The 26369-nt window shown below is 37.8% G+C and overlaps 3 protein-coding genes across 9 annotated transcripts; 2 read left to right on the top strand and 1 right to left on the bottom strand.

Annotated features, from left to right (window-relative positions):
- Positions 1–4866: 4866 nt before the first annotated feature.
- On the bottom strand, positions 4867–24616 carry LOC106882020 (uncharacterized). 7 transcript variants are annotated; one of them, XM_089339408.1, is made up of 6 exons: positions 22614–22745; positions 21308–21480; positions 19398–19616; positions 9190–9314; positions 7892–8082; positions 4867–6657 (listed from the first exon to the last, which is right to left on the bottom strand). In XM_089339408.1, the coding sequence occupies exons 4-6, from the start codon at positions 9292–9294 to the stop codon at positions 5100–5102; spliced, it is 1854 nt and encodes a 617-aa protein (XP_089195534.1). In that variant the 5' UTR covers positions 9295–9314; positions 19398–19616; positions 21308–21480; positions 22614–22745; the 3' UTR covers positions 4867–5099. The 7 variants fall into 7 exon arrangements, with proteins under 7 accessions (XP_089195534.1, XP_089195535.1, XP_089195533.1 ...); XM_089339409.1 differs by lacking the exon at positions 22614–22745 and adding an exon at positions 24500–24616 and having other exon boundaries at positions 19398–21480; XM_089339407.1 differs by having other exon boundaries at positions 19398–21480; positions 22614–22880.
- Positions 13323–16902, top strand: LOC128250474 (uncharacterized). Its single transcript, XM_052975598.2, has 2 exons — positions 13323–13616; positions 14157–16902. Exon 2 carries the CDS (start codon positions 14518–14520, stop codon positions 16024–16026), a length of 1509 nt encoding a protein of 502 aa, XP_052831558.1. The 5' UTR covers positions 13323–13616; positions 14157–14517; the 3' UTR covers positions 16027–16902.
- On the top strand, positions 21552–26369 carry LOC106882004 (uncharacterized). Its single transcript, XM_052975597.2, has 2 exons — positions 21552–21687; positions 23940–26369. The coding sequence occupies exon 2, from the start codon at positions 24260–24262 to the stop codon at positions 25961–25963; it is 1704 nt and encodes a 567-aa protein (XP_052831557.2). The 5' UTR covers positions 21552–21687; positions 23940–24259; the 3' UTR covers positions 25964–26369.

Consider the following 26369-nt stretch of genomic DNA (forward strand, 5'->3'; position numbering starts at 1 on the left):
TGAATGAATCAACAAGTGCAAAAATTTAAGGGGAGGTAACTGGTGGTAGCTATTATTTGGGACGGAGTGTAATTGCTCATATTTTGGGTGGGATAAAATGAACATAACAAAAACTCATGAGCTAAAGTAGGGAGATGAAATATGTACAGTGAATGATATGTGATCATGATTTAAAATATACTGAGACCACAGTTGATTGTGTTCATATTTAGGCATGTTCTGTATTTTTCGATAAATAAATTTTCTTTATTTAAATATTCTTGTACAGTAATTGTTTCTTTGCACTGGTAGATGGGGAAAACTGAAATTTGGTTGGAGATTCCTTGCACATCTATCTGTGTTCATTGAAAGGTACCTGTCTATATTTTGGGAAACCGATCTCTTCCTTATGCAGTGTGGTTCTCCATCTAAGTAACATACTTTTCTGTCCGATATAGTTGTGTCCACAATCTGAACAAGTTATAACAAATTAAATTCTCAAATGTACAAGTGAAGTTGCTCTTAAATGTGAACCTCTCTCCTTGTTTGAAGTGGAATTCTGAGCCTTCCAGTAGGTTGGGGCATGTTCCACAGTTTGGACGTCCACATTTTTCAACCATTGGTTTCATGGTTGTTGTGTATAGCTTTGTATTTACCAGTAAACGATTTGGGTTGCTTTTTACATTTGATGGATTTGTGTTTTAAGAATGTAGTTCATTTCTAGATCCATAGAAGGCATTGGTAGATTTTGTACATTGGTATTGTATGCCTCATCGTTTCTAGGGTTGTTAGTTGATATATCTGGTAGTATTTTAAGATGAGGTGTGGTGTTTGGTTTTGTTTCTCGAAGTTCTTCGGGGTACTTTTCCAGCCAGAATTTTATTGCTTCTATTCCATAATCATGTGGAATTTTGGTTTAAAGATTAATAACATTGAAGGAAACCATTAGTGTCTTTTCATTAGTTGATTTTGGCAAGTGGTTTGGCATATCTAGATTGTCTCTCATGAAACTTTCCATGTATTTCAACAAGGGTTTCAGTAGGATGTCTAGAAAGTTGCTTAGGCAGTGGGTTTTACATTCTGGGACAGTTATAATGGGTCTCAACTCAAAATGTTCTGGTGCTAGGATATTTATGTATGTACCTGCTGATTGTTTGCAGGCTTCAGTAATTATCTGGCTCTTGTATATTTTAGGTAGGTGATATAATCTATTTCTTTTTCTGTCAGGCCTTTTCCGTGTAGATGACTTAAGGATGCAAGATTTTTCATTGTTTTTTTTTTTTTTTTTGGCATGTTTAATTCCATCATCTGTAAGTGAGGGTGGATAGTGTCTCTCAGTGTTGTTCTGAGGTCTTGATGACAGAGGTCCAAAGTATTTCCATCAGACACTATTGTACAAATCCTTTTCACTAAATTAAAGGGAATATTTCTTTTGATGTGTTCAGGTAGCATGAACTAAACACGATATTGCTTCAAGTCTTTTGGTTTATGATAAATGTTGGTTACAGTTTGGTTGTTGACTTTTTTTTCAGGAAAGGGTGACCTGAACTGTATTCTCTTTTAAACTGAGCTTCATAATTAAGGAAAAAATGAAAACTGTTTTCCCACCGTTGAACGGAATTTATTTCTTCCAACACACAGCTTTCCTTCCATAGTTTGATAACACTTTCCAAGAGTCGTTCATCACTAATGTTGGTGTGTTTACGTCCTTGTAACTTAGCGGTTTGGCAAAAGAGGCTGATAGAATAAGTACTAGGCTTACAAAGAATAATTCTTGGGGTTGATTTCTTCGACTGAAAATCCCTGGCTATCATCAAATGACAAATAAAAGTATACACACACACAACATGGGTGAAAACAAATTTTATAAATTTTTTCATTTATATCATACGGAGTTTCACCATGCAATGTGGTAAAATGAAATAAATAAAACAAAAAACATAATAATGAAAACAGAAGATACCAAACAACCCACCAGTGGCTAGTGAGTAAAAATCCATATAGCTGATGCTGGTGGCACGTAAAACACCTTTCGAATGTTGGGCCTCACAGGCAATGACAAACGATTGAGACCTTTGACAATATGCCGTGCTGGAGTAGACGACCCACCAAGCCAAGTGAAATTGTTGTCGTGATGGATAGTGGTGTCACGCAACTGGCATGTAAAAGCACTGGTTACACTCTCCAAGTGGTTGGCATTAGGAAGGGCATCCAGCCATAGAAATCGTGGCAAGTCAGGCTGGAGTCTGGTAAATCCCTCAGCTTACCAGCCCTGGTCAAACCATCCGACCCATGCCAGCATGGAAGAACGGACATTAAATGATAAATGATATATAATACATACCTCACACATGATATAGTGAAAAAAACATGGTGGTGCTATTAAAATGAGAAATGTAGCTCGGGAGTCAATATATTAAAAGACATTTCTGTTTATCCAGTGAAGTTTGGTTGTCTGTTCTAAATTATGTTAACATTATAGACACATTTAATGTGATGAGCTGGCAGAATCATTAGCACACCAGGCAAAACTCTTAGCAGCATTTCATTTGACTTCATGTCCTAGGTTCAAATTCCACCAAGGCCCACATTACCTTTCATTCTTTTGGGGGCCAACAAAATAAATACCACTTAAACACTGGGGGGTCAATGTAATCAACTTACCCCACCTCCAATTGCTGGCCTTGTGCCAAAATTTAAAATCAATATTTTAGAGCAGTCGGGTTGATGTAAATTGACTTACTCCTTCCCAGGAATTGCTGCCTTGTGCCGAAATTTGAAACCAATGTAAGACACACATAAGATCTTAAAGGAAGGAAATATGTATCCGCGATAATGTTTAAGGGATATATTAATGACCAGGCTACTAGAAGTTATTATATACTGCCAGTCACAATGCACATCCAATTCTTTCTTGATTACATCACTCTTTTCTATTTCAGCCCAAATCCTTTCAATTGTCTTCCCATTTTGTGGAGACCTTCCAGGTGGTGTTTTCCAATCTCTTGGCTACAACTAAGTAACTGTACAGGTCCACCTGTTACTTGTTAACCTTGCAGTATATCCAATCCAGTGCTTTCAGCCTTCTGTGATCACAGTTTGCTCAGATTCATTCTCAAATTACCTCATTTCGGTTATGCCTTTGCAATGAATATCAAAGGCAAGCTACTAACACACCTCAAATTTGCAGACGACATCATAGTCATCACTGAGACCACAAATAATCTGTGAACCATGCTGACAGAGCTGGATACCCATAGCTCAGCAGGTCTTAAAATGAATCCCATAGAAACAAAACGTGAACTGAAAACGTAGCACAAGGTAGAATACAATTCTATATTCCTGAGATGGAGAATTTATATTATGTCTACTGTTTATATTAATCGGATTGATAACCTCATCTTGACTCTTTACTCTCTTTTACTTGTTTCAGTCATTTGACTGTGGCCATGCTGGAGCACCGCCTTTAGTCGAGCAAATCGACCCCAGGACTTATTCTTTGTAAGCCTAGTACTTATTCTATCGGTCTCCTTTTGCCGAACCGCTAAGTTACAGGGACGTAAACACACCAGCATCGGTTGTCAAGCGATGTTGGGGGGACAAACAGACACACACATACATATATATATATACATACATATATACGACGGGCTTCTTTCAGTTTCCGTCTACCAAATCCACTCACAAGGCTTTGGTTGGCCCGAGGCTATAGTAGAAGACACTTGCCCAAGGTGCCATGCAGTGGGACTGAACCCGGAACCATGTGGTTGGTAAGCAAGCTACTTACCACACAGCCACTCCTACGCCTATCACTGCTAACTTTCACTATGTTTCAGCAGTTGTATGTTCTAGGCTCCTTCGGGTGTCTTGCGTTGAAATCTGTCGTTGCGTTTGAATTTCAGTCCTTACACTTTATTTGATCTACAGGAGTACAGTGTTCTCGTTCCATTCTCTGTAGCCCTGTAGATCAAATAAAGGGTCGAATTCGAAATTCTGATACAACAACTGATTTCAACACAAAACACGAGGAGGGTGAAGCGTAAAACAACCAAAATGTAGTGAAAATAACAATCAAGATGAGGGCAGGAGTCCGACCAATATAAACAGAATAGAGTTATGAAACTATAAAATCAAGGAGGCAAAGGATTACATCAACATAGAGCACACAGTAAATATCTATATATTATACTTTAACCCTTTCGCATTCTGATGACTGTCAAATGTAATACTTATTTACACCATTTCAAGCGTGGCCGTTGATCGTTACCAACGTCGCCTCCCTGGCACTTGTGCCAGTGACACGTGAAAAGACATTCGAGTGAGATCGTTGCCAGTGCTAATGGACTGGCTCCTGTGCAGGTGGCACGTAAAATACACCATTTCGAGCATGGCCGTCGCCAGTACCACCTGACTAGCCCTCGTGCCGGTGGCACGTAAAACGCCTACTACACTCTCGGAGTGGTTGGCATTAGGAAAGGAATCCATCTGTAGAAACTCTGCCAAATCAGATCGGAGCCTGGTGTCGCCTCCTGGTCCACTAGTCCTCAGTCAAATCGTCCAATCCATGCTAACATGGAAAGTGGATGTTAAACGACGATGATGATTTAGTCACATTGTTTTGAATTAATTATGCATTATCTCATAGCTTCAAGATTTTGATGATGTGAATGTTTATTTTTTTAATGACATCGTAGGGTAGGTGTGAGAGGCCAAATCTAGCCATTTTGAATACAAAACAGGTAGAATATGGCTGGTTTAAATGCTAATGGGTTAAGCAAAGACGAATCAGTATGGCTTTGCTACCTTTCATCAACATTCTGGTCAATCTGGACTGACTCAGGGTTAAACAACATAAGACACCAAAGTAACACAAAACTGAAATCAATGTTTAACTTTTTTTTAAAATTTAAATTTAATTTTAAAAATTCCTAATCATGCGCACATAAATACTGAATAATTTTGGAGGTATTTTCGATTGAAGACGTGGTGTATAAATGACATGTAAATAACATAAACATACAAATACAATCATAAACAGGATGAAAAGAAAGAGGAGGATAAAATTTTGTTTTACTTAAATAAGATAGAGTTAAAGATAACTTTGGCAAAGGTCTCAATTCTCACCGAATTTCTCGTCGTTTTTTGTTTTCAGTTCTTGAAGAGCTGTTATTATGTTTATTCCTAATTTTGGTTAATGTCTCGTCTCCCGAAAACTTTCTCTTTTTGGAATGTTTCCTTGAAGAATGTTTACTTCCATGCTTAGTGCTATGCTTTGACAAATGTTTTTTGCTGTGGGAACTGACCTTCATTTGTGAAGATGAGATTTTGCATGAGGAAGTTTGGTCTTTCTTCTTATCATCACCATCATCATCGCTCACAATCTCTCCACTTTCTAAGCCTACACACTCAGTTTCTGACTGTTCAGTGACTGCATGTAAATCACTTTGTGGCTGAGGAGAAAATGTTTTGAGAGAATTCTGATCTTCTCTCAGACTGTCATTACTACAATATTCCTCATCACGAGTCTGATAGATATCAACTAACTGTGTTGTATCTTCACAATCTTCATTTTGTTGCTTTCTGTTATGGGCAGCAATTTCTTGTGATAGCTTCTTCTTCATTTCATTCAAAAACTCCAAACTGTGATTCTCTGCAAGTTCGTCATCTGGGATTGAATTTTCTATAGACAGATTACATTCAGTTTTACTTGGCGAAAACAGTTTACGAACAATGGTTTTGCTTCTTGGCACAGCATCCTCACAATCAGAATCTTCGCTGCTTGTTGAGTCTTGTGTTCTCGAGTTTGTTGCACTGCTAGAAAAGCAAGGAATAATTATTGGAGAATGAGAATCTTCTAAATTAGATATTCCAAAACATTTAATAACTATAGGTTCTGGACTATTGAATACTTTTGAGGTTTTATACTTTGGTGGTGAAATAACAGGCGAGTGGTTTCTGTCACACTTAGTTGTCAATTCTGGAGAAGTTACAACTAGTTCACACATTTCACTGTGATGTTTGTCACTTGGAGAGAATTTTCCAGGAGAAGATTTAGAGCTCTCTGCATCAGATCCTGCAGATTTTACAGACTGTTTTGCTGATATACTGATTCGTTCTACAGACTGCTGACAATCAATCAACTTAGAATCTTGTCTCTTGGCACTACCAGACTCACTGGAGTTGTTAGATAAATTGTGCTTCTCTTTGAGGGGAGTAGTATGAGATTTTCTATTCTCAGACCTTGAAGACAATTTTTGTGTAGATGAAGGTGTCTTTTGATAATGATGTTTACTACTGCCCCTTTTGTGTTCTCTTGAGGAATTTTCCATTTTTGTATCTGAAATATTACTTCTAGTTTTGGAGTGTCTTGAAGATTTCCTTTCCAATGATCGATTATCTTTTGTTTCAGGCTTCTGTAAATCTCGACGACTCGAGTGCGTTTCTTCATATCTTCGGTCATCATGCCTTCGTTCTTTTGAGCCAGAATGGTGAGAATTGGACTTACTATCAAAATATCGGGGACTTTTTATATCAGACTGTCTTGAATGTCTCCTATCATTTTCTTTGGTGTCTCTTTGATCTCTTTGAGAAGGTTTGTGTCTCTGATGATGAGAATTCCAATGTGAATATCCCGACTGCCTCTGTTTCAAACACTTTTCTTTTTCATAGAACTCTATTCTGGAAAGAGAACAAGAAATCAAAAAAATAATGTTACATTGTAAAATCACATCTTCAACTATCAGAGTGAGAAACAAAGAATACATATGTTGCATGTTCTACAAGTTCATACGTTGATTTGTATTGACATCATCCTCATACTCATTTAATGTCTGTTTTACATGCTGGCCAGCCAGAGAGCTTGTACTGAGCTCCAATTATAATTGGCCAATCAGTGTTACCACTGAAAAACATGAAATGCTTGTGGCTCAAGCATTCATTCAAAGTCTCCAGAAATCAGAAAGCAGGGTTCTCAATGAACTAGGCATCTCCTGCAGATCCCTAAGCTGACTTATGAATTACTTAAGTTTAACAAAGAAATAGAGAAATGATAAGAAGATTCCATTCATATTAAGCAACCATTTACCTACTTTGCCCACCTGTATATACCTCCTTGTCTTAACATCAAAGGATCGATACTTATAAGCAAGCATCACAAGGCTTTGGTTGGCCTGAGGTTATAGTAGAAGATACTTGCCCAAGATGGTATACAGTGGGACTCAACCCCAAACCATGTGGTTGTGAAGCTTCTTACCACAACCACGCATATATAGGTGCAATGGCCCAGTGGTTAGGGTAGCGGACTTGCGGTCATAGGATCATGGTTTCAATTCCCAGACTGAGCGTTGTGAGTGTTTATTGAGCAAAAACACCTAAAGCTCCATGAGGCACCAGCAGGGGCAAACCCTGCTGTACTCTTTCACCACAACTTTCTCTCACTCTTTCTTCCCGTTTCCGTTGTACCTGTATTTCAAAGGGCCAGCCTTGTCACCCTCTGTGTCACGCCCGAGAACTACGTTAAGGGTACACGTGTCTGTGGAGTGTTCAGCCACTTGCATGTTAATTTCATGAGCAGGCTGTTCCGTTGATCGGATTAACTGGAACCCTCATCGTCATAACCGACAGAGTGCCACGTTATATATATATATATATGAGGGGCATCTTTCAGTTTCCATCTACCAAATTCACTAACAAGGCTTTGGTCAGCCTGAGGCTATAGTTAAAGACACTTGCCCAAGGTGCTACAGAGCTGGAGTGAATCCAAAATCATATGGCTGGGAAACAAGCTTTTTAACCATACACCCACTTCTGCACCTATTGCACCAAACTGCAAAACACTGCCTCAGAATAAGTCACCACCCAACACATGCTAGCATGGAAAAACAAAAGTAAAACAAAAACCAAATAGACTTACTGCTCTCTTAAAGAAATAATATTACCACTTTTCCCCTTGATTGTCAAGCATGCAGTTTTGTACAGATTCAATATATTCTTTTGCAAGTTAGTATTTTTCTCCTCCAATATCTCCATTGCAGCAGTGCGTTCTTTCACAGTATTTTCCAAAGTAGCAATCTTCTGCATAGCTTCCTGGTATTTTTGTTGCAACTGAAACGAAGAATAGATATTTTTCATGGTTAAGACTCTTACTTTGAAACATGGTCTTAGGTTCAGTCCTATTTCACGGTACCATTGAGTAAAGGTTTTCTAGTAGAGCCCCAGGCTGACCCATGCTTTGTGAGTGAATTTTAGGAAACAGAAACTAAGTGGAAGCCCATTGTTTTTGTGTGTGTGTGTGTGTGTGTGTTTATGCTTCATACCACACCACTTGGTAGCCAATCCATCCATACATCAAAACCTGTTGTCAAACAAGGACCATTTGAACAGAAGGTGATGTTGTGTATTTGGTGGAATTTCAAGGGGTGTTGCACTTTGAGCTTGTCCCAGAAGGTCATGCTGTGAGCACTAACCTTTATGCTCAACAACTGCAGTGAGTATGTGATGTTTTGAAAGCCCACTACCTGGCACTAGTCAATCGAAGACGTGCATTCCTACAGCATTACAATGCCCCAGCACACACTGCCAATGTAACCAAGCACAAATCTGAGGAACTTGAAGGGCTGGAAGTGCTGCCTGACCTTGCACCATCAGATTAGCACACTTTCCGAGCCATGGCTCTCATTTCCAGCACAGAGAGAATTTCAACAATGTGGATGGTGTTGAAAATGGGAGCAGGGAATTTTCTGCTTCTGAAACAGCTAAATGGTATAAGCATGGAATTGAGCTTCTGGCACAACAGTGACAACAGACAATAAAATATGATGGGATATATTTCGAGGACTAAACGCTTTAATTGTAGGATCATTGTGTCGCCAACAACATTATAACACCTGAGCAAGCTGGACGAAAGAAGGAGCTACTAATTAACAAAATGATCCAGTAAAAAACAGCTGAAAGTCACAGGAACTTAACTGTATTGTGGGTGGACTACCAGAAGGCTTTTGATAATATACCAAATGGTTGGATTATCAAGGCTTTACTGTAAGCCAAAAGTCCCCCAACCACTAGTGAGCGTTACAGACCAAGATTTGGTACGCTCCTTAGGAGTGATAACTTAATTAAAGCTTGTAAATAAGTATGCATTACATTTGACTGAGTAATCTGAAAGCTAAAGGGTCAATGTTAGACCTTGATTCTTTTTTTTTTTTTACAAACCTCATTAATAGAATCCTTTTCGCATTCAAAGTCTTCCTGGAGAATATCATCATAAAGGTCAAGGTCACCATTTAGTTGTCGCTCAGTAAATTCTAATAAACTCATCTTTGCATATCAGCTATGGACTACAATGAGAAATGAAAGTAGTTTTGTTAAGAAAGCTTTAACTTCATGTAGCACACAGATATAACTGTTAACACAGACATGCAGATAGGATGGCAAGCTGGTAAGATTGCTAGCATGCCAGGGAAAAATAACTGTTAATACACACATGCAGATAGGGTGGCAAACTGGTAGAATCATTAGCACATAGGGCAAAATGCTTAATGGCATTTCATCTGTCTTTATGTTCTGAGCTTAAACTCTGCTGACTTCGACTTTGCCTTTCATCCCTTATCCACTTACCCTTCCCCTGAAATTTTTGGCCTTGTACCAAAATTTGAAACCAATATTCATATGCAAACACTGTGCAGCAATATTAACGTACCTGCTAGCTTATATAACACTCCAAAACCAAAAAAAATGGGGAGGGGCTTTGAAACGTTTTTGACACTATAAGGTGTCACTGATTTATTTGACATAAAGTCCAACTAATTAGGGAGAGAGTTAGTCTTGATGAGATGTAGTTTGGTTTTGTGTCAGGGACAGTAGACCTATGATCAAAGATGTTCCCGACAGACCATCCCATCGTTTTGTATGTCTCCAACTACATTGTCTAATCTGTCCTTCCATCTTGTTTTTCTTCTCTTTTTTAATATTGGATGTTGTTTCAAGGAAATTTAGCAGCTATTTCTAGCACGTCGAGCAACTACTTCGTAGCAGCCTCGTATCCCCTGAATAATTTTTACTTCCAGTAAAAATATGTCGCCAAATAGAAGTTTCAAATTTCTTTTGCAGATAAAAACAAATAACAACTGAATGGTATTTGAACTGGCGATGTCCAAGTCTTTCAAAAAGATATCATTGACGTGAATAGAAGAAATGTTTGCAACCACACACAAATCGCTCTCACCTCACTTGTTATTCAGCGTGAACGACTTAACTTTACTTCCGTATACCGATTCATGTTCCAAAGTAAATGCTTGATTAATAATGTATTTATTCATTCTAAATGCGTTCTGGCTGATCCGAACGTGAATATAGATCGTTGTTGCTTTTCCTCTTGTATACCGCACTTGACCTGAACAGCCACCATAAGAACTGGCACTCTTCGCACCCATCAAAACGAAAATATTCAATCACAGACCACAGATCGATGACTCGGATAAAACTTTACACCGATGACGATAGATTGTAGTTGCTTTTTCTTACGTTCAAATTTTCCAAAACGTATTTAAGAATGAACAGATACGTTAAGATTCTCCATGTTCTGCGAGCAACTCAAGAATTAAATCAGCGTGGCTGTTTTCTTTTTTTTTTTTTTACCAACCACATGGTTCCGAGTTCAGCCCCAAAGCGTGGCACCGCGAGCAAGTTTCTTCCCCTTATAGCCACAGGCTAACCAAAGCTTTGTGAGTGGATTTAGTAGACGAAAATTGAAAAAAAAAAAGCTCTTCTCTATAGTCTCGGGCCGTCCAAAGCCTTGAGTGGATGTGGTAGACCGAAACTGAAAGAAGCTCGTCGTATATGTGTGTGTGTGTGTGTTTGCGCTCACCACCGCTTGATAACCGGTGTTGGTGTGTTTACCTCCCCGTGACTTAGAGGTTTGGTAAAAACGATGATAGCACCGGTTAAAAAAAAGTACTGGAGTCGATTCGTTCAACTATAATCCTTAAGGCAATATCCCAACATAGCAGTCTAATGACAGAAACAATTAAAAGATAAATATTTGTTCATCTTCGTGTATGTCCCCCACCAATGCTTTTGTAACTTAGTGATTCGGCAAAAAGCACCGCTAGAATAAGTACCAGATTCAAAAATAAGCTGCTGTCGATCTATTCGACTAAACCCTTCAAGACGGCGACCTTTTATGGTCGCAGTCCAATGACTGAAACGAGTAAAGGAGTAGATAAAAGATTTTACTTTGAGGTCGGTTTGTTTTTTTTTTTTAATTTTGTTCGCTGATTTCAAGGTAAACTGCATTGATTAACCAAAACTTGGATAACGCATAAATGTAAAACAGTTCGTATCGGGAATTGACATCGGTTTACCGTATAACTCACTACTCGCAAAACGCGTGAATTTATACAATAGAATAAGAAAGAAAAAAAAGTGGCGAAAATGCTGGAATCGTAGTTGAAACTTATAAAACATACCTGAAAATTTACGGTTGTTCCAAATTCTATTTGGTATTTAGGTAAAAATTATTTACGAAAATGAACAATCGGTTGGTGTTCGAGTGATAATATTGGAGAGATCATTACACGACTTAAATTATATATAAGTCTTAAGATATAAATGGAAGTTAAAATGATAAATGGTGAGTGAGTTGATAAAAATGAATTTTAAAAATTAGACGATGGATATGTGTCTAGAAAATGGTTTGATTTATGCTAAACGCCTCATAGCTCTTGCATTTGGATTAATTTTTCACAGTTCGCGCGTTTTTTTGTTTTTTTTATCTGAGTTGTATATATCAGCCTCGTTGTCGAAATGTTAGGATGTCACTTGGTCGTGACCCCGTATCGTGTGTATTGGCTATTTGGGGTCTGTGTGTGTTTGTGTGTATCTCAGCATCAGTGTGTGTTTATATCGGCATTGTTTCGTTTCAGTCAACTCGAACAAAAGAATGCCTTTATATCTATCTGTGTGCGTGAGTGCTTGAATGTATCTCTCTTTGTGCGTGTATCTTTATATCTATATGTGTGTGTATGTTTGTATTTATGTGTGCATGTGTACGTGATTGTATCTATTTGTGTGTGTGTGTTTGGGTATGTGTTCGTAGCTATCTGTGTGCGTGTTTTTGTATCTATCTGGATGTGTGTGTGTACGAATCTATCAGTGTTCGCATACGTATGATCCCTAATTGAATGAAATTAATCTTTTTTTTTATCGAATAAATAGAATATTTATTTAGCAACAAATTTTTACAGAAAGAAAAAAAACTTAAAACTATAAAAGGTTAAATTATCGAGACAAAAAAAAAAAAAACAGAATTATTTCAACATGGAAACAAAGAAAAAAAAGGAGAATGAAACAGTACAAGATAGGGGCGAGGGATTAACAGGTTGTACACCCCAACCCGAATGGTGTGTTCAGCCGCACACCGCGGAAAATGGCCAGCAACAGCCACCCCAGCTCGTAGGGCTCGTTTCTCTGATGATTCGTTGTTCTCCTGATTTTGCGTTGGAAATCAGCAATGCAAGGTCCGAGAACACCAGCGGGCGGAACTCATATCACCTCTCATAACTTTTTTACTTTTTGGAATTTTCAGAAACTTTTTTGCGAATTTGTGCTCTACACACGGGAATTCATACGATTTTGATTTCTTTCTCTCCGTGTAATGGGCGGCAACGCCCGGTTTTGCAATCGTTGCAAGATTCCTTAAAGTGTTGGGGAATGAGTTAAGAAAAAAAACGATTTTGTTAAATTTCTTCCAACCAGTTAAATTTTTAGCAGATTATTTTCAACATATGTAGTTCTGATAAAGTTCTGCATGTTATTGACAAAAATTGCATTCATTATTTCCGGAAATTGATAATAAAGAATTTACAAACATTTAAAATTATGTCATTTTCGCCAATTGGCAGCCTCTATTACAAGGCATACTGGAAATCGTGATTCTTTGTCCCCGTGGAAACAGCACACACGAAACTTTACATGATCTCTCCCAACCTGTGAAAAACTGGTTTCTAAAAACAACCCAAAAGAACGACACTTGTGCCTAAATACTGTTTATTTCCTCGCTTGAAGCCGGCTCAATGACCTTTATTAAATAACATTTAAATTAACGCCAATTACCAATAAATTACATCCGTGGAGACGGACTTCATTATAAATATTATTAACACTCAACAAGTGGAAAGCACCAAGGACTGAACGATGAAATGGAGTGGAGGTACGGCTTAATGGGAAATATCCGTATAGTGGGGAAAACTGAGAGAGGTAGAAATGGTTCATACGAGTTAATACATACTTAAACGCACACATATCTAAAGAAAGAAAGATAGATAGATAGCTAAACACACAAGTACACACACACACGTGCATATGCCACATTAGAAAGGAATGATGCTAGCTTCCACTGACATTTCACACTGCACATGTGCAACCGGATATCAATTCCCGCCACCACCTTGAACTATTTTGATTAGTATTGACAATGAAATCACTTTTCAAAACAATAATTTTATTTCAACAGAAATCATAATTTACTGGCGGAAAAGTACTCATATTTATCCAGTACATTGTAGTAAATATTATACGTGTGTGCGTGCGTGCAGAAACAACATATACGATCAGCATCACTGACTTGTGATTTATACTAGGTATTTTTCTCAAATGTTTTTCTCATCATTCAATCGTTTCTTTCTTTTCTTTCTCCTTTCGTTCCTATAAATTTTGTTGAATATGACGAATTAGGGCATAAGTTTGAAGATATGGGGACATGTATAAAAACATGATGGTTTACTTAAAATAGTGAAATGCAATCGAAACATTGTTTACTGCGGACGTAACAAACATAGAAAGTCCATAATTTCTCGTGACTTTTTACACCTGACGAATAATGTTCTTTTTTCTTAGTCCTGTGTTTAATTACTCCTAAGTCGCCTAAATTGAGAGGGGTCCCTTTTCCTGTAGTACTTGTACATCAACAACGGTAGTATTGGGGTGTGATTGTAAAAAAATTACTGTATCTTATTTGCCTGTAGTCTGTGATTTATATAATTTTAATAACCTGTTTTAAAATTGAAATATCGACGTAAATGTTACAGTTTATCACTATAGAAACGTAGTAAATTTTCCACTGTTGAATCTACATTTAAGTATCCCACCCCATATCTTATACTGTTTCTCTATTATTTCAGAAATATCTGATGACATTGGCATGAAAGTAATTCTAACTTCAGATGTATCATTGATATTTATCATCTTTTAAAAAGTAAAGGAAGGTGTTACACAGAATGGATATATTCCCGTTTCTATAAATTTGTGATGGAATTGGTGTGAAATATTTCTTATTGTGATCTGAGATCATTTGCAAAATTCTTCTGTTTCCTTGTCTGTTCAAGAGTTGATGGTTTTCTTGTTAAACATGGACATATTTTCACAGGAGTTTACAGTATCATCAGACATCAACAAAGATCAAGTTTTATGGAAATTTAGCAATAGATATAATTGCTAAGAAAATACAATAAAAAGAAACGAAGTTGTCAAAGAGGAATAATTATGGAAAATGAATTCTGTGGGAAACCAATTCAAATTAAAACAGAGACTGAAAGCATTGAGATGCTGAAAGAGATAGAAGAAATATATTCCTGCGATATCTGTAAAAAATTATTCACTCATAAAAGTCACCTAACTGATCACAAACGTATTCATACAGGAGAAAAACCATATCACTGTGATATCTGTGGTAAATCATTCTCTCTAAAATGTATCCTAACTAAACACAGAAATATCCATTCAAGACAGACAGCATACCACTGTAATATCTGTGGCACATCATTCACTCAAAAATGTCACCTAACTGGGCACAAACGTATCCGTACAGGAGAGACACCATATCATTGTGACATATGTGGTAAAACATTTTCTACACATGATACCTTAAATACACACAAATGTATTTATACAGGAAAGAAACCATATGATTGTGATATCTGTGGTAAAACATTCTCTACAAGCGGTACATTAAGTACTCACAAACGTATTCATACAGGAGAGAAACCATATCATTGTGATATCTGTGGTAAATCATTCACTGAAAGTGGTACTTTAAATACTCACAAACGCATTCACACAGGAGAGAAATCATACCACTGTAGTATCTGTGGTAAATCATTCTCTTACAGACGTTCCCTAACATATCACAGAAATATCCATACAGGAGAGAGACCATATCATTGTGAGATTTGTGGTAAATCTTTCCCGGATAGGAGTAAACTAAAGAGACACATATATGTTCATACAGGAGAAAAACCCCATTGCTGTAATATCTGTGGTAAATCGTTCAGTCAAAATGATGACTTAAATAAACACATACGGATTCATACAGGTGAAAAACCATATCACTGTGATATCTGTGGTAAATCTTGCTCTCAAAGTAGTGACTTAATTAAACATAAGCGTGTTCATACAGGGGAGAAACCATTTCACTGTGACATCTGTGGTAAATCTTTCTCTGGAAGTAGTGCCTTGCATATACATCGGCGTATTCATACAGGAGAGACACCATATCACTGTGATATCTGTGGTAAATCATTTTCTGATGGTAGTACCTTAATTCACCATAAACGAGTTCATACAGGAGAAAAACCGTTTCACTGTGATATCTGTGGTAAATCTTTCTCTAAAAGTAGTGATTTAACTAAACATAAGCGTATTCATACAGGAGAAAAACCATATCACTGTGATATCTGTGGTAAATGTTGCTCTAGAAGTAGTACCTTACTTATACATATGCGTATCCATACAGGAGAAAAGCCATATCAGTGTGATATCTGTGGTCAGTCATTCTCCAGGAATACAAGCTTAAATCTACACAAACGTACTCATACAAGTGAAAAACCATATCACTGTGTTCTCTGTGGAAAATCATTCTCTCAAAGAAGTAACTTGTCTAATCATAAGTATGTTCATAAAGCAGAGAAGCTGTTTCTCTGTGATATTTGTGGTGAATCATTCTCTAGAAATTTCCAGTTAACTAGACACAAACATCTTCATACACAGGAGTGACCATATCAGAGAGATATTTTTTAGCTACTCCGTCTCTGGGTCACACCTCTAAGTTGTTAGTCTTGAAATTTTATTCATTAAGGGACATTATACAAATATAACGATGGTTATTGTTTTACTGCCAAAAGAAAACAAATATTTCAGCAATATTATCATACAGATTATTTGGATAGAGAGGCAAGAAATAATTTATGCAAGCAAGAGTGATAGTTGCAATATGTAATAGCAATATTTCTGTGAAGAAGGAATTGTGGGATAGTGAAGAAAAAGGGAGGGCAGGCAGATATATGTTTATATATATTCATCACCGTTAACGTGAGTGACAAGATCTACCTCAATGCCATAGCAACTGAGGTAGGCAGGTGCAGCCCACCCCAACCTTTGGGCTGGCTGATACCCATTCTTTGCTATCATGAGGCTTTTTTGCAGCTGGATTTTCTACGGGGAGCATGCCCTTGCTTACTCCCAACCTCAGTTTCTAGACATGAGTGGTCCCGAGACCAAGGCCTTTACCACGATTTTTAAGAAATGTGGTGGAAAACTAGCTTAGGAAGGCAGGGATGCTGCTCCCTGAGACCCCTTTCTAGCCCCCCCCCTACCATTTCAAACAATATATTATTGTTTGAAATTTGGATACATGACCAGCAATTTTGAGGGGAGAGTTACGTCAATTACATTGACCAGCCCAGCAAGTAAACTCAGAAGAAAAATTACTTAGCATTTTATCTATCGCAGTCATGCTTCTGCTATCTTGCTGCCATTATCTTTATATATTATAATATCTGTATTTGATATCCTATTTATCATCTGGTTATAAATACAAAAAATAATAATAATGAAAATAAAATAAGTTTTTCACATGATGACAGCCGAAAAGCATGCTCTTCAGAATTTTTGTTTTTAAAGTGTGTTACATATGTATGTATGTGTGTGTGTGTGTGTGTATTATACACATCAATAAATGTATGTGTCCATAATTAATTCTATCATTAGATCCTCTGCTTAATATCCACTAAGGATGATCAGCTCCTGCTTGGATCTACACACGCTCAACATTCCTACAGAAATACTCCAAAGAATTTAACTGAAATAAACAAAACACATACAAACAAACAAACACACAGGCACTTAAGTGACTTTCCTCTTCTCCCCCCCCCCAAAAAAAACACTACACATATAGTATCACTGCACACATTCAAACCCCCACAAGAATACTAACCATACATTTGTACAAAATACTAAACCATACATTTCTACAAAACTTGTTACTTTACAACTCTCCAGAGACAGTTTGATGCCAAGGAGCATAACTCTTAACCTATCCTTTAGATCATTGTGTTGTCTTTTTTTCACAGCAACCACAAACTGGTCCTCTAACAATAGAGGACAGCATATTTCTTTCCATAACTACCAACTCTGCAGAGCAAAGGGTTACATAAGCAGACTGTTACCTAACATCCTGTTGATGCCCTAGTGTGAAACCAATTTGTAAGAGGGTTTGTAAAAGATATATAATACTGTACACTTACTTACCCCTACATACACACACACACAATACCTATACAAATGCTCCAAAGATTTTAACCAAATAAACAAAAAACATACTGATGCCTTTGGCTGCCCTCACCCTACCCCCAAAAACGCTACATATAGTACCACTGTGCACATTCCAATTATACAAGAACAGCAGCCCTAAAGCATACACACTTTTCCAGAAAAACTTGGTACCCGTGCTGGTGGCATGTAAAAAGCACTGTTCAAATATTGGGTCTAATGGAGACAATGACAAGTGACCAAGACCTTTAGCAATATACTGTGCTTGAGAAGACCTGTCAAACCATGGGAAATCGTTGTTGTGGCCGAAGCTGATACTGCATAACAAGCACCCATGCGTCCACTACAGGAAGGGCATCTAGCCATAAAAACCAGGCCAAATCAGATTAAAACCTGGTACAGCTTACCAGTTTTCAGTCGAACCATCCAACCCATGCCAGCATGGAAAATGGACGTTAATTGATGATGATGATGATATATATATGTGTGTGTGTATCTGTGTTTGTCTTCCACCACCTCTTGGCAACTAGTGTTGGTGTATTTACATTCCTAATACCTAGCAGTTCAATTAAAGAGACTGACAGAATAAGTATCAGGCTTTAAAAAATAAATTGTTGATTTTTTTCAGTCACTTCTTTTAGGCATTGTCCTAGCATGGCTGCAACTAACAACATCAACAAGTAAAACATGTGGAAAAAAAAAACGAAAAGCAATGGTGGGCACCCACACATACATACTGACACATCACAATTGTTTTCAAAATTTCAAATTCCATTTTGTAGCTATATCAGTGATATGTATTAGTATATCTATGTGTGTGGTCACCAATTTTTTTCAAATGAAGTTTCAATAGGTATATACCTTTGGAAAGGTATATGTAGAAAATTTCATTAAAGAATGGAAGTTATGAGGAAACAAATTGACACACTTGTGTAACATGGCAACACACATACTGTAACATAATTACATACATATATATATGTGGACACATGTAACGATAAGATATGTTTCTTACATAGAGGTTGCCAAATGTAATGGACGATTGTGGAGTTCTCACATCAGGGTTACCAATCATATACAAATGAGAAGTTACCTGATGTAGAAATAGTGATTCTTGTTCTGCATCAAGGTCACTATATGTAGATGGTCAAAAGTAGGATGAGACAGCGTAATAACAATATTGAAGAGAAAAAAAAAGGACCCCCTTCGGTCATGAATGACCATAGGATTGCACCTAGAAAGTTACCCTCTGAGGCACAAGTTCGGGCAAGGCTGTTTATGGAAGACCAGCAGTCGCTCATGCATACCGGCCTCCCTTCTCCATGCCATTGATGGGAAAGGCAAAGGTCAATACAGCTTGGCACCAGTGATGACACAACTCATCAAGCTGAAGGTTGTGGAAATTTCCTTATCTTTGTCGCACCTTTCTTGGTGCCCCAGGCAACTGCCCGGGTTGCCAGTATCTTGAGCCGGCCCTGTGTGTGTGTGTGTGTATCTATCTATATATATATAATCTATCTATTTATATATATATATATTCTATGTTTTGTAGAATGATACATTAAGTAACTTTATTTAAGAGTAACACCAAATTAGTTGAATCAATATATTGTGACATAAATTTATATATATATATATATAGATACAAACACAAGAAGAGAGGGTGCTGAAAAGTTCCTGGCTTTAAGGGTGTCATGAAAGGCCTGGTTGGAGGCCCAACCTTCTGAGTCCTTTTACAGGACTTAGAAAAACTGAAGGACTACTGCAATAAGTGTGTGAATCTGAAAGAGGAATATGTTCAATAAAGTCATAATTACCTGATCCTCCTGTATTTTCATTTAGCCAAAGCTGAGAACTTTTCAACATCCCCTCGGCTGTGTGTGTGTGTATAGCTGTGTGGTAAGAAGCTTGCTTCCCGACCTCATGGTTCCAGGTTCAGTCCCACTGCATGGCATCTCGAGCAAATATCTTCTGCTATAGCTTCGCGCCAACCAAAGCCTTGTCAGTTGATTTGGTAGACAAAAACTGAAAGAAGCCTGTCATCATCATCATCATCATCATCATCATCGTTTAACGTCCGCTTTCCATGCTAGCATGGGTTGGACGATTTGACTGAGGACTGGTGAAACCGGATGGCAACACCAGGCTCCAGTCTGATTTGGCAGAGTTTCTACAGCTGGATGCCCTTCCTAACGCCAACCACTCAGAGAGTGTAGTGGGTGCTTTTACGTGTCACCCGCACGAAAACGGCCACGCTCGAAATGGTGTCTTTTATGTGCCACCCGCACAAGCCAGTCCAGGGGCACTGGCAACGATCTCGCTCGAAAATCCTACAGGAGCCAGTCAGGCGGTACTGGCAACGGCCACGCTCAAAATGGTGCATCTCATGTGCCACCCGCACAAGAACCAGTCCAGGGGCACTGGCAACGATCTTACTTGGCTTGCCGGGTCTTCTCACGCACAGCCCATTTCCAAAGGTCTCGGTCCGTAGTCATCGCCTCGGTGAGGCCCAATGTACGAAGGTCTTGCCTCACCACCTCAGCCCAGGTCTTCCTGGGCCTACCTCTTCCACGGGTTCCCTCAACTGTTAGGGTGTGGCACTTTTTCACGCAGCTATCCTCCTCCATTCTCACCACATGTCCATACCAGCGCAATCGTCTCTCTTGCACGCCACAACTGATGCTTCTAATGTTCAGCTTTTCTCTCAAGATACTTACACTCTGACGGGTATTCACATTGACATTACACATCCAACGGAGCATACTGGCTTCATTCCTTGCGAGCTTACGTATGTCCTCAGCAGTTACAGCCCATGTTTCACTGCCATGTAGCATGGTTGTTCGTACGCATGCGTCATACAGTCTGCCTTTTACTCTGAGTGAGAGTCCCTTTGTCGCCAGCAGGGGTAAGAGCTCTCTAAACTTTGCCCAGGCTATTCTTATTCTAGCAGCTACACTTTCAGCGCACCCACCCCCACTACTAACTTGGTCGCCCAGATAGCGGAAGCTATCGACTACCTCTAGTTTTTCACCCTGGAATGAGATAGAAGTTGTTTCCTGTTTGTTTGCAGTCTTTATTGCACCTGAACATCTGCCACAAACAAAAACTAACTTGCTAGTTAACCTGCCTTTGATGTTGCTGCACCTCTTATGTGTCCATAGCTTGCACCGGGTACATCTTATAGAGTTACTACCTACTCCTTTTCTACATACTGAGCAGGGCCATCTACCTGAAGGGGTTTGTGTTTTATCTACCTTCCTACTTATTAGGATTTTGGTTTTAGCTAGGTTGACTCTAAGGCCCTTCAATTCTAGACCTTGCTTCCACACCTGAAACTTCTCCTCTAGTTCTGATAGTGACTCCGCAATTAGGGCAAGGTCATCAGCATAGAGGAGCTCCCAGGGGCAACCTGTCTTGAACTCCTCTGTGATTGCCTGGAGGACTATGGTAAATAATAGGGGGCTGAGGACGGAACCTTGGTGGACCCCTACCTCTACCCGGAATTCATTGCTGTACTCATTTCCAACCCTCACCTTACTGGCCGCATCTCTGTACATGGCTCGCACAGCTCTCACTAGCCATTCTTCTATCCCAAGTTTCCTCATTGACCACCAGATAAGGGATCGGGGGACCCTGTCAAAGGCTTTCTCCATGTCAACGAAAGCCAGGTACAGAGGTTTATCCTTGGCTAGGTATTTCTCTTGCAACTGTCTCACTAGAAATAAGCCTGTCGTATATATATATATATATTTGTGTATGTGTTGTCCCCCACCATTGCTTGACAACCGATGTTGGTGTGTTTACGTCCCTGTAACTTAGAGGTTCGACAAAAAAAATTCCTGGGATCGATTTGTTTGACTAAAACACTTTAAGGCGGTGCTCCAGCATGGCTGCAGTCAACTGCAAAAAAAAATAAAACAGTTAAAGTATATATATACATATATACCTACACGCGCACATACACTCAAGCACGCATCTACAATGTTCTCCATTAGCATGGGAAGAGGCTACCTTCCATTGATATTTTGCAAAGCGCCTGTGCAACCGGATATCAATTCCCGCGACCATAATATTCTGACAATGCATTCTTGTCTGCATATTAACGAGGTGATTTTTCTTAATTTTCTCTTCATTCACTCGTTTTTCTTTTCACTTTTTGTCATACAATTAAAAAAAACCTAAATCGGATGTTGTTTTTTTTCTCCTGTAATACACATTCCTTTACAAGAAATGATGGAATAATGTGTAAAATTTAGGAGAAATAACGGATTTTGTATGCCAGCAACGATGTTCTGCTCTGACATAACTAACTTCAGGTTTAACAATAATCGTCCGTCCTTCCTGGACAGAAAGTCCCTTGTCCACTATTATATTGTTTAATGTATTTAATCTGATTGCGTTACTCTAGTTTGTAATTCATAGATCTCACATCAGAACATTCGATACAATTTTATTGTCAGTTTAAATGTCAACATATTTAAATGTTCAGTGGAGTTTCGGATCAGGACATCCACATAAGTTGGATTTTGTTTTCATGAAGATTTTTTTTCACCACGGGCTTCATAATAATGGTGGGGGTGCTTTTTTGAAAGAATTGTTTCGAAAATTGGCATTCCTAAACAAGTATGTACCCCCGCCCCGACTTTTCCCCATAAGTGGATACATTTTAACGAAATCTGTCACCTAAACTTCGTTTCCACAAGTATTTACTTCTCACCCACATGGTTCTGGATTGAGTTCCACTACATGGTAAGTGTCTCCGACCTTCACCTCCACAGCTTCCCGACCAGTGTTGGTTTGTTTGTCTCCGTACCTAAGCTGGTTGGCAAAAGTGAATGATACAATAAATATCAAGCTTTAATAAGATAAGTACTGGGGTACATTTGTTCGACTAAAGGGCGCTACCCCTGCATGGTCATTCCTATGACTGCAACAAGTAAACCAACACATACGAGCATAATTTGAAAACAAAATATCAGAGATGAATTGGTTGAATGGCTGTTTTTGATAAGATATGAGCGTTAGGAACAAACCTGTGATCCTTGCTGTTTCTAGCATGCGAAATGGTGCATACAGAATGGGTTACGTCTGTGTTTGTTCGAAAAGAGAGAGATAAAGTCAGCGATGAAAATAATGGAAGAAATATGTATTCCAAATGGGCGGAGGTGGAGAATACGCATGTCACCCGTTTTCGGCATAACCCTCTAACCAGGTGTGCGTATTCCTTACCTTTGCCTTCAATTAGTATTAACATACCCTTTTTTTTTCTGTTACGAGGATAGGAGTCCGGTGGTGGTGGTGGTGGTGGTGGGGGACACTTCTGTTAGCATGTCTAAATATTTATGATTCCACCCCCACCTATCCACTTCGAACCGATTCCAGCTCCCTTTTTTTTTTTTTTGTCCTATGCACTTTTTATGATGGGAAAAGCCTTTTCAGTAAAAAAAAAAAAAAAAAAAAAATTTGGAAATATTTTCAGACGAAAAGGTGTGATTTAAGGGAGATTTAGCTATTGTTTCTTGCACATCTCACGACCACCTTTCTCTTTTTTTTTTCTTTTTTTTTCACTCTGACATGTATTGATGTTCTTCAATATTTTTTTTGTCTTTTTGGGGTCAGTAAGTGTTATTTGCTTCTATCCAGAAATTAAAGGAATTGATAACTATTCCCTTCAAACTTTGCTTTTCTGATCTGGGCATCAATGTTTTGAAACTGATCTATTATCCATTATATTTCAGACAGATTCAGTGTTGAATTACTGAAGCAGAAATGTTGTCATAGCAAATATTCTACTCAGTACCACAGATTTGCTTGTCGGTTACTTAACCTTCACCAGCTGAACATGTCCCTTAGGGATCATGAGAAGTAGTGGGGAGCATAACAGCCGTGTGTTGAGAGGGATTCTTTTGGATTTAAATAAATGCAACAAAAGCAAAGTTTGAAGGAAATATTTGCCTTTTTTCATACTTTCTGTCTGTGATGTATAGACCTCACACGAGATTAATGTGATTTTAATAAAAAATTTAAGCTGGTCATATCTGTCCAGAATATTCTATCTACTTTATGATCAAACTGGCCAAATCTGACCCCTCACACTTACTCTACAATATCATTCTTAAAATATACTACCAAATCATCTGAATCTTGAAGCGATAAGATTATACATAATTAATTCAAAACAATGCTAATAAATAAGTATTATGTTTAACAGAATAATCCGAATGCTTAAGGGTTGTTCAAATGTTGTTGTAAATGTTTATATTTCCAGTTTATTAATATAAAAATGTAATAAATTTTACATTGTTGAATCTACCTATAAGTATCCTCTTATGTCGTATACCATTTCTCTATCATTTCAGAGTTATCAGCTGACATTGGCATACAAGTGTTTCTTACTTTAGACGTCTTGTTGACATTTATAATGTTAAAAATAAAGTAAGTTGTTACATGGAATGAATACAGTCCTGCTTCTATAAATCTGTGAAGGAATAGATGAGATCACTAGCAAAGTTCCTCTACTTCACTGCCTCAAATATGTTTGCAAGTAGCTTGTGTTCTACTTAAAGTTGGACATAATTAGAAAAGAGTTTACAGTATCTTCAGGCATCAACAGAAATTACATGTGATGGGAATATAGCTGTAAAGAAAATACAAGAACAAGTGTCAGGGAAGAATAATTATGGAAAGTGAATTCTGGGAGGAACCAATTCAAATCAAAACAGAATCTGACAGCGCTGGTTTTCCAGATGAGATGCAGAAAGAGAGAGAAGAAACATCATCTTCCAGTGATGTCAATGAAAAGTTATTCTCTCATAAACATAACCTAACTGATCACAAACTCATTCATACCAGAGAGAAATCATATCATTGTGATGTCTGTGGTAAATCCTTTTCAACAAGTAGTTCCTTAAATACTCACATACGTATTCATACGAGAGAGACACCATATCACTGCGATACCTGTGGTAAATCCTTTTCAACAAGTAGTTCCTTAAATACTCACAAACATATTCATACGGGAGAGACACCATATCACTGCGATACCTGTGGTAAATCCTTTTCAACAAGTAGTTCCTTAAATACTCACATACGTATTCATACGAGAGAGACACCATATCACTGCGATACCTGTGGTAAATCCTTTTCAACAAGTAGTTCCTTAAATACTCACATACGTATTCATACGAGAGAGACACCATATCACTGCGATACCTGTGGTAAATCCTTTTCAACAAGTAGTTCCTTAAATACTCACATACGTATTCATACGGGAGAGACACCATATCACTGCGATACCTGTGGTAAATTCTTTTCTACAAGTAGTTCCTTAAATGCTCACAAACATATTCATACAGGTGAGAAACCATATCACTGTGATATCTGTGGTAAATCATTCTCTGGAAATAGTAACTTAAATACTCACAGACTTGTTCATACGGGAGAGAAACCATTTCACTGTGGTATCTGTGGTAAGTCGTTCTCTAGAAATAGTACCTTATATAAACACAAATTTATTCATACTGGAGAGAAACCATATCACTGTGATATCTGTGGTAAATTCTTTTCTACAGCTAGTTCCTTAATTACTCATAAACATATTCATTCAGGAGAGAAGTCATATCATTGTGATATCTGTGGTAAATCTTTCTCTACAAATGGTAACTTGAATAGTCACAAACGTATTCATACAGGTGAGAAACCATATCACTGTGATATCTGTGGTAAATCATTCTCTGAAAATAGTGCTTTATATAAACACAAATTTATTCATACAGGAGAGAAACCGTACCACTGTGACATCTGTGGTAAATCATTCTCTGGAAATAGTAACTTAAATACTCACAAACGTATTCATACAGGAGAGAGACCATATCATTGTCATATCTGTGGTAAATCCTTTTCTGCAAGTAGTTCCTTAAATGCTCACAGACTTATTCATACAGGTGAGAAACCATATCGCTGTGATATTTGTGGTAAATCATTCTCTGGAAATAGTACCTTATATAAACACAAATTTATTCATACAGGAAGGAAACCATTCCACTGTGATGTCTGTGGTAAATCATTCTCTGAAAATTGTATATTAAATACTCACAAACGTATTCATACAGGAGAGAGACCATACCATTGTGATATCTGTGGAAAATCATTTTCTAAAAGTAGTAACTTAAATAGTCACAAACGTATTCATACTGGAGAGAAACCATATCATTGTGGTATCTGTGGTAAATCATTTTCTAAAAGTAATAACTTAAATAGCCATACACGTATTCATACTGGTGAGAAACCATATCGTTGTGAGATCTGTGGTAAATCATTCCCAGTTCCATGTAAACTAAGGGCACACAAATATAATATTCATACAAGAGAAAAATCAAAGTGATGTAATACTTGTGACAAATCATTCTGTCAAAATGTTCGCTTAAACAAACACATACAGATTCCTATGGGAGAAAAACCATCCTTTAAGGGATGTTTGCATTCCAGTTCTCCAGTGTTCAGTGAAAACTAAATACATTAGTTTTGCATTGATGGATATGGCTATTTAAATTATTTATGAATGAGAAAAGGAAGAGTCTATCAAGGGTCGACCAATATGTTAGAATGTAACTCCTTTCTGGTAAATCTTCCCCTGACAAAATACCCTATTAACCAGTTTCAATTTGAAAATTTTAAATTTATTAAATTTCTCTAATTGAATTAATTGGCTATGGAAATGGCTGTAGGGATAAGAATTTCATATTATATTGATTTGAATATCTTTGAATAAACTGATGTCTATATGTCAA

This window comes from Octopus bimaculoides, chromosome 21, assembly GCF_046866305.1.
Source record: "Octopus bimaculoides isolate indiv1 chromosome 21, ASM4686630v1, whole genome shotgun sequence".
Taxonomy (NCBI): domain Eukaryota; kingdom Metazoa; phylum Mollusca; class Cephalopoda; order Octopoda; family Octopodidae; genus Octopus; species Octopus bimaculoides.

Coding starts and splice junctions, on each gene's coding strand:
- LOC106882020 (XM_089339409.1), bottom strand. CDS start 9,294: ATGAGTTTATTAGAATTTACTGAGCGACAACTAAATGGTGACCTTGAC. Junction 8,083..9,189: donor AAAAGGATTCTATTAATGAG/GTTTGTAAAAAA, acceptor TCTTCGTTTCAG/TTGCAACAAAAATACCAGGA. Junction 6,658..7,891: donor ATTATTTCTTTAAGAGAGCA/GTAAGTCTATTT, acceptor TTCTCTTTCCAG/AATAGAGTTCTATGAAAAAG.
- LOC106882004 (XM_052975597.2), top strand. CDS start 24,260: ATGGAAAGTGAATTCTGGGAGGAACCAATTCAAATCAAAACAGAATCT.
- LOC128250474 (XM_052975598.2), top strand. CDS start 14,518: ATGGAAAATGAATTCTGTGGGAAACCAATTCAAATTAAAACAGAGACT.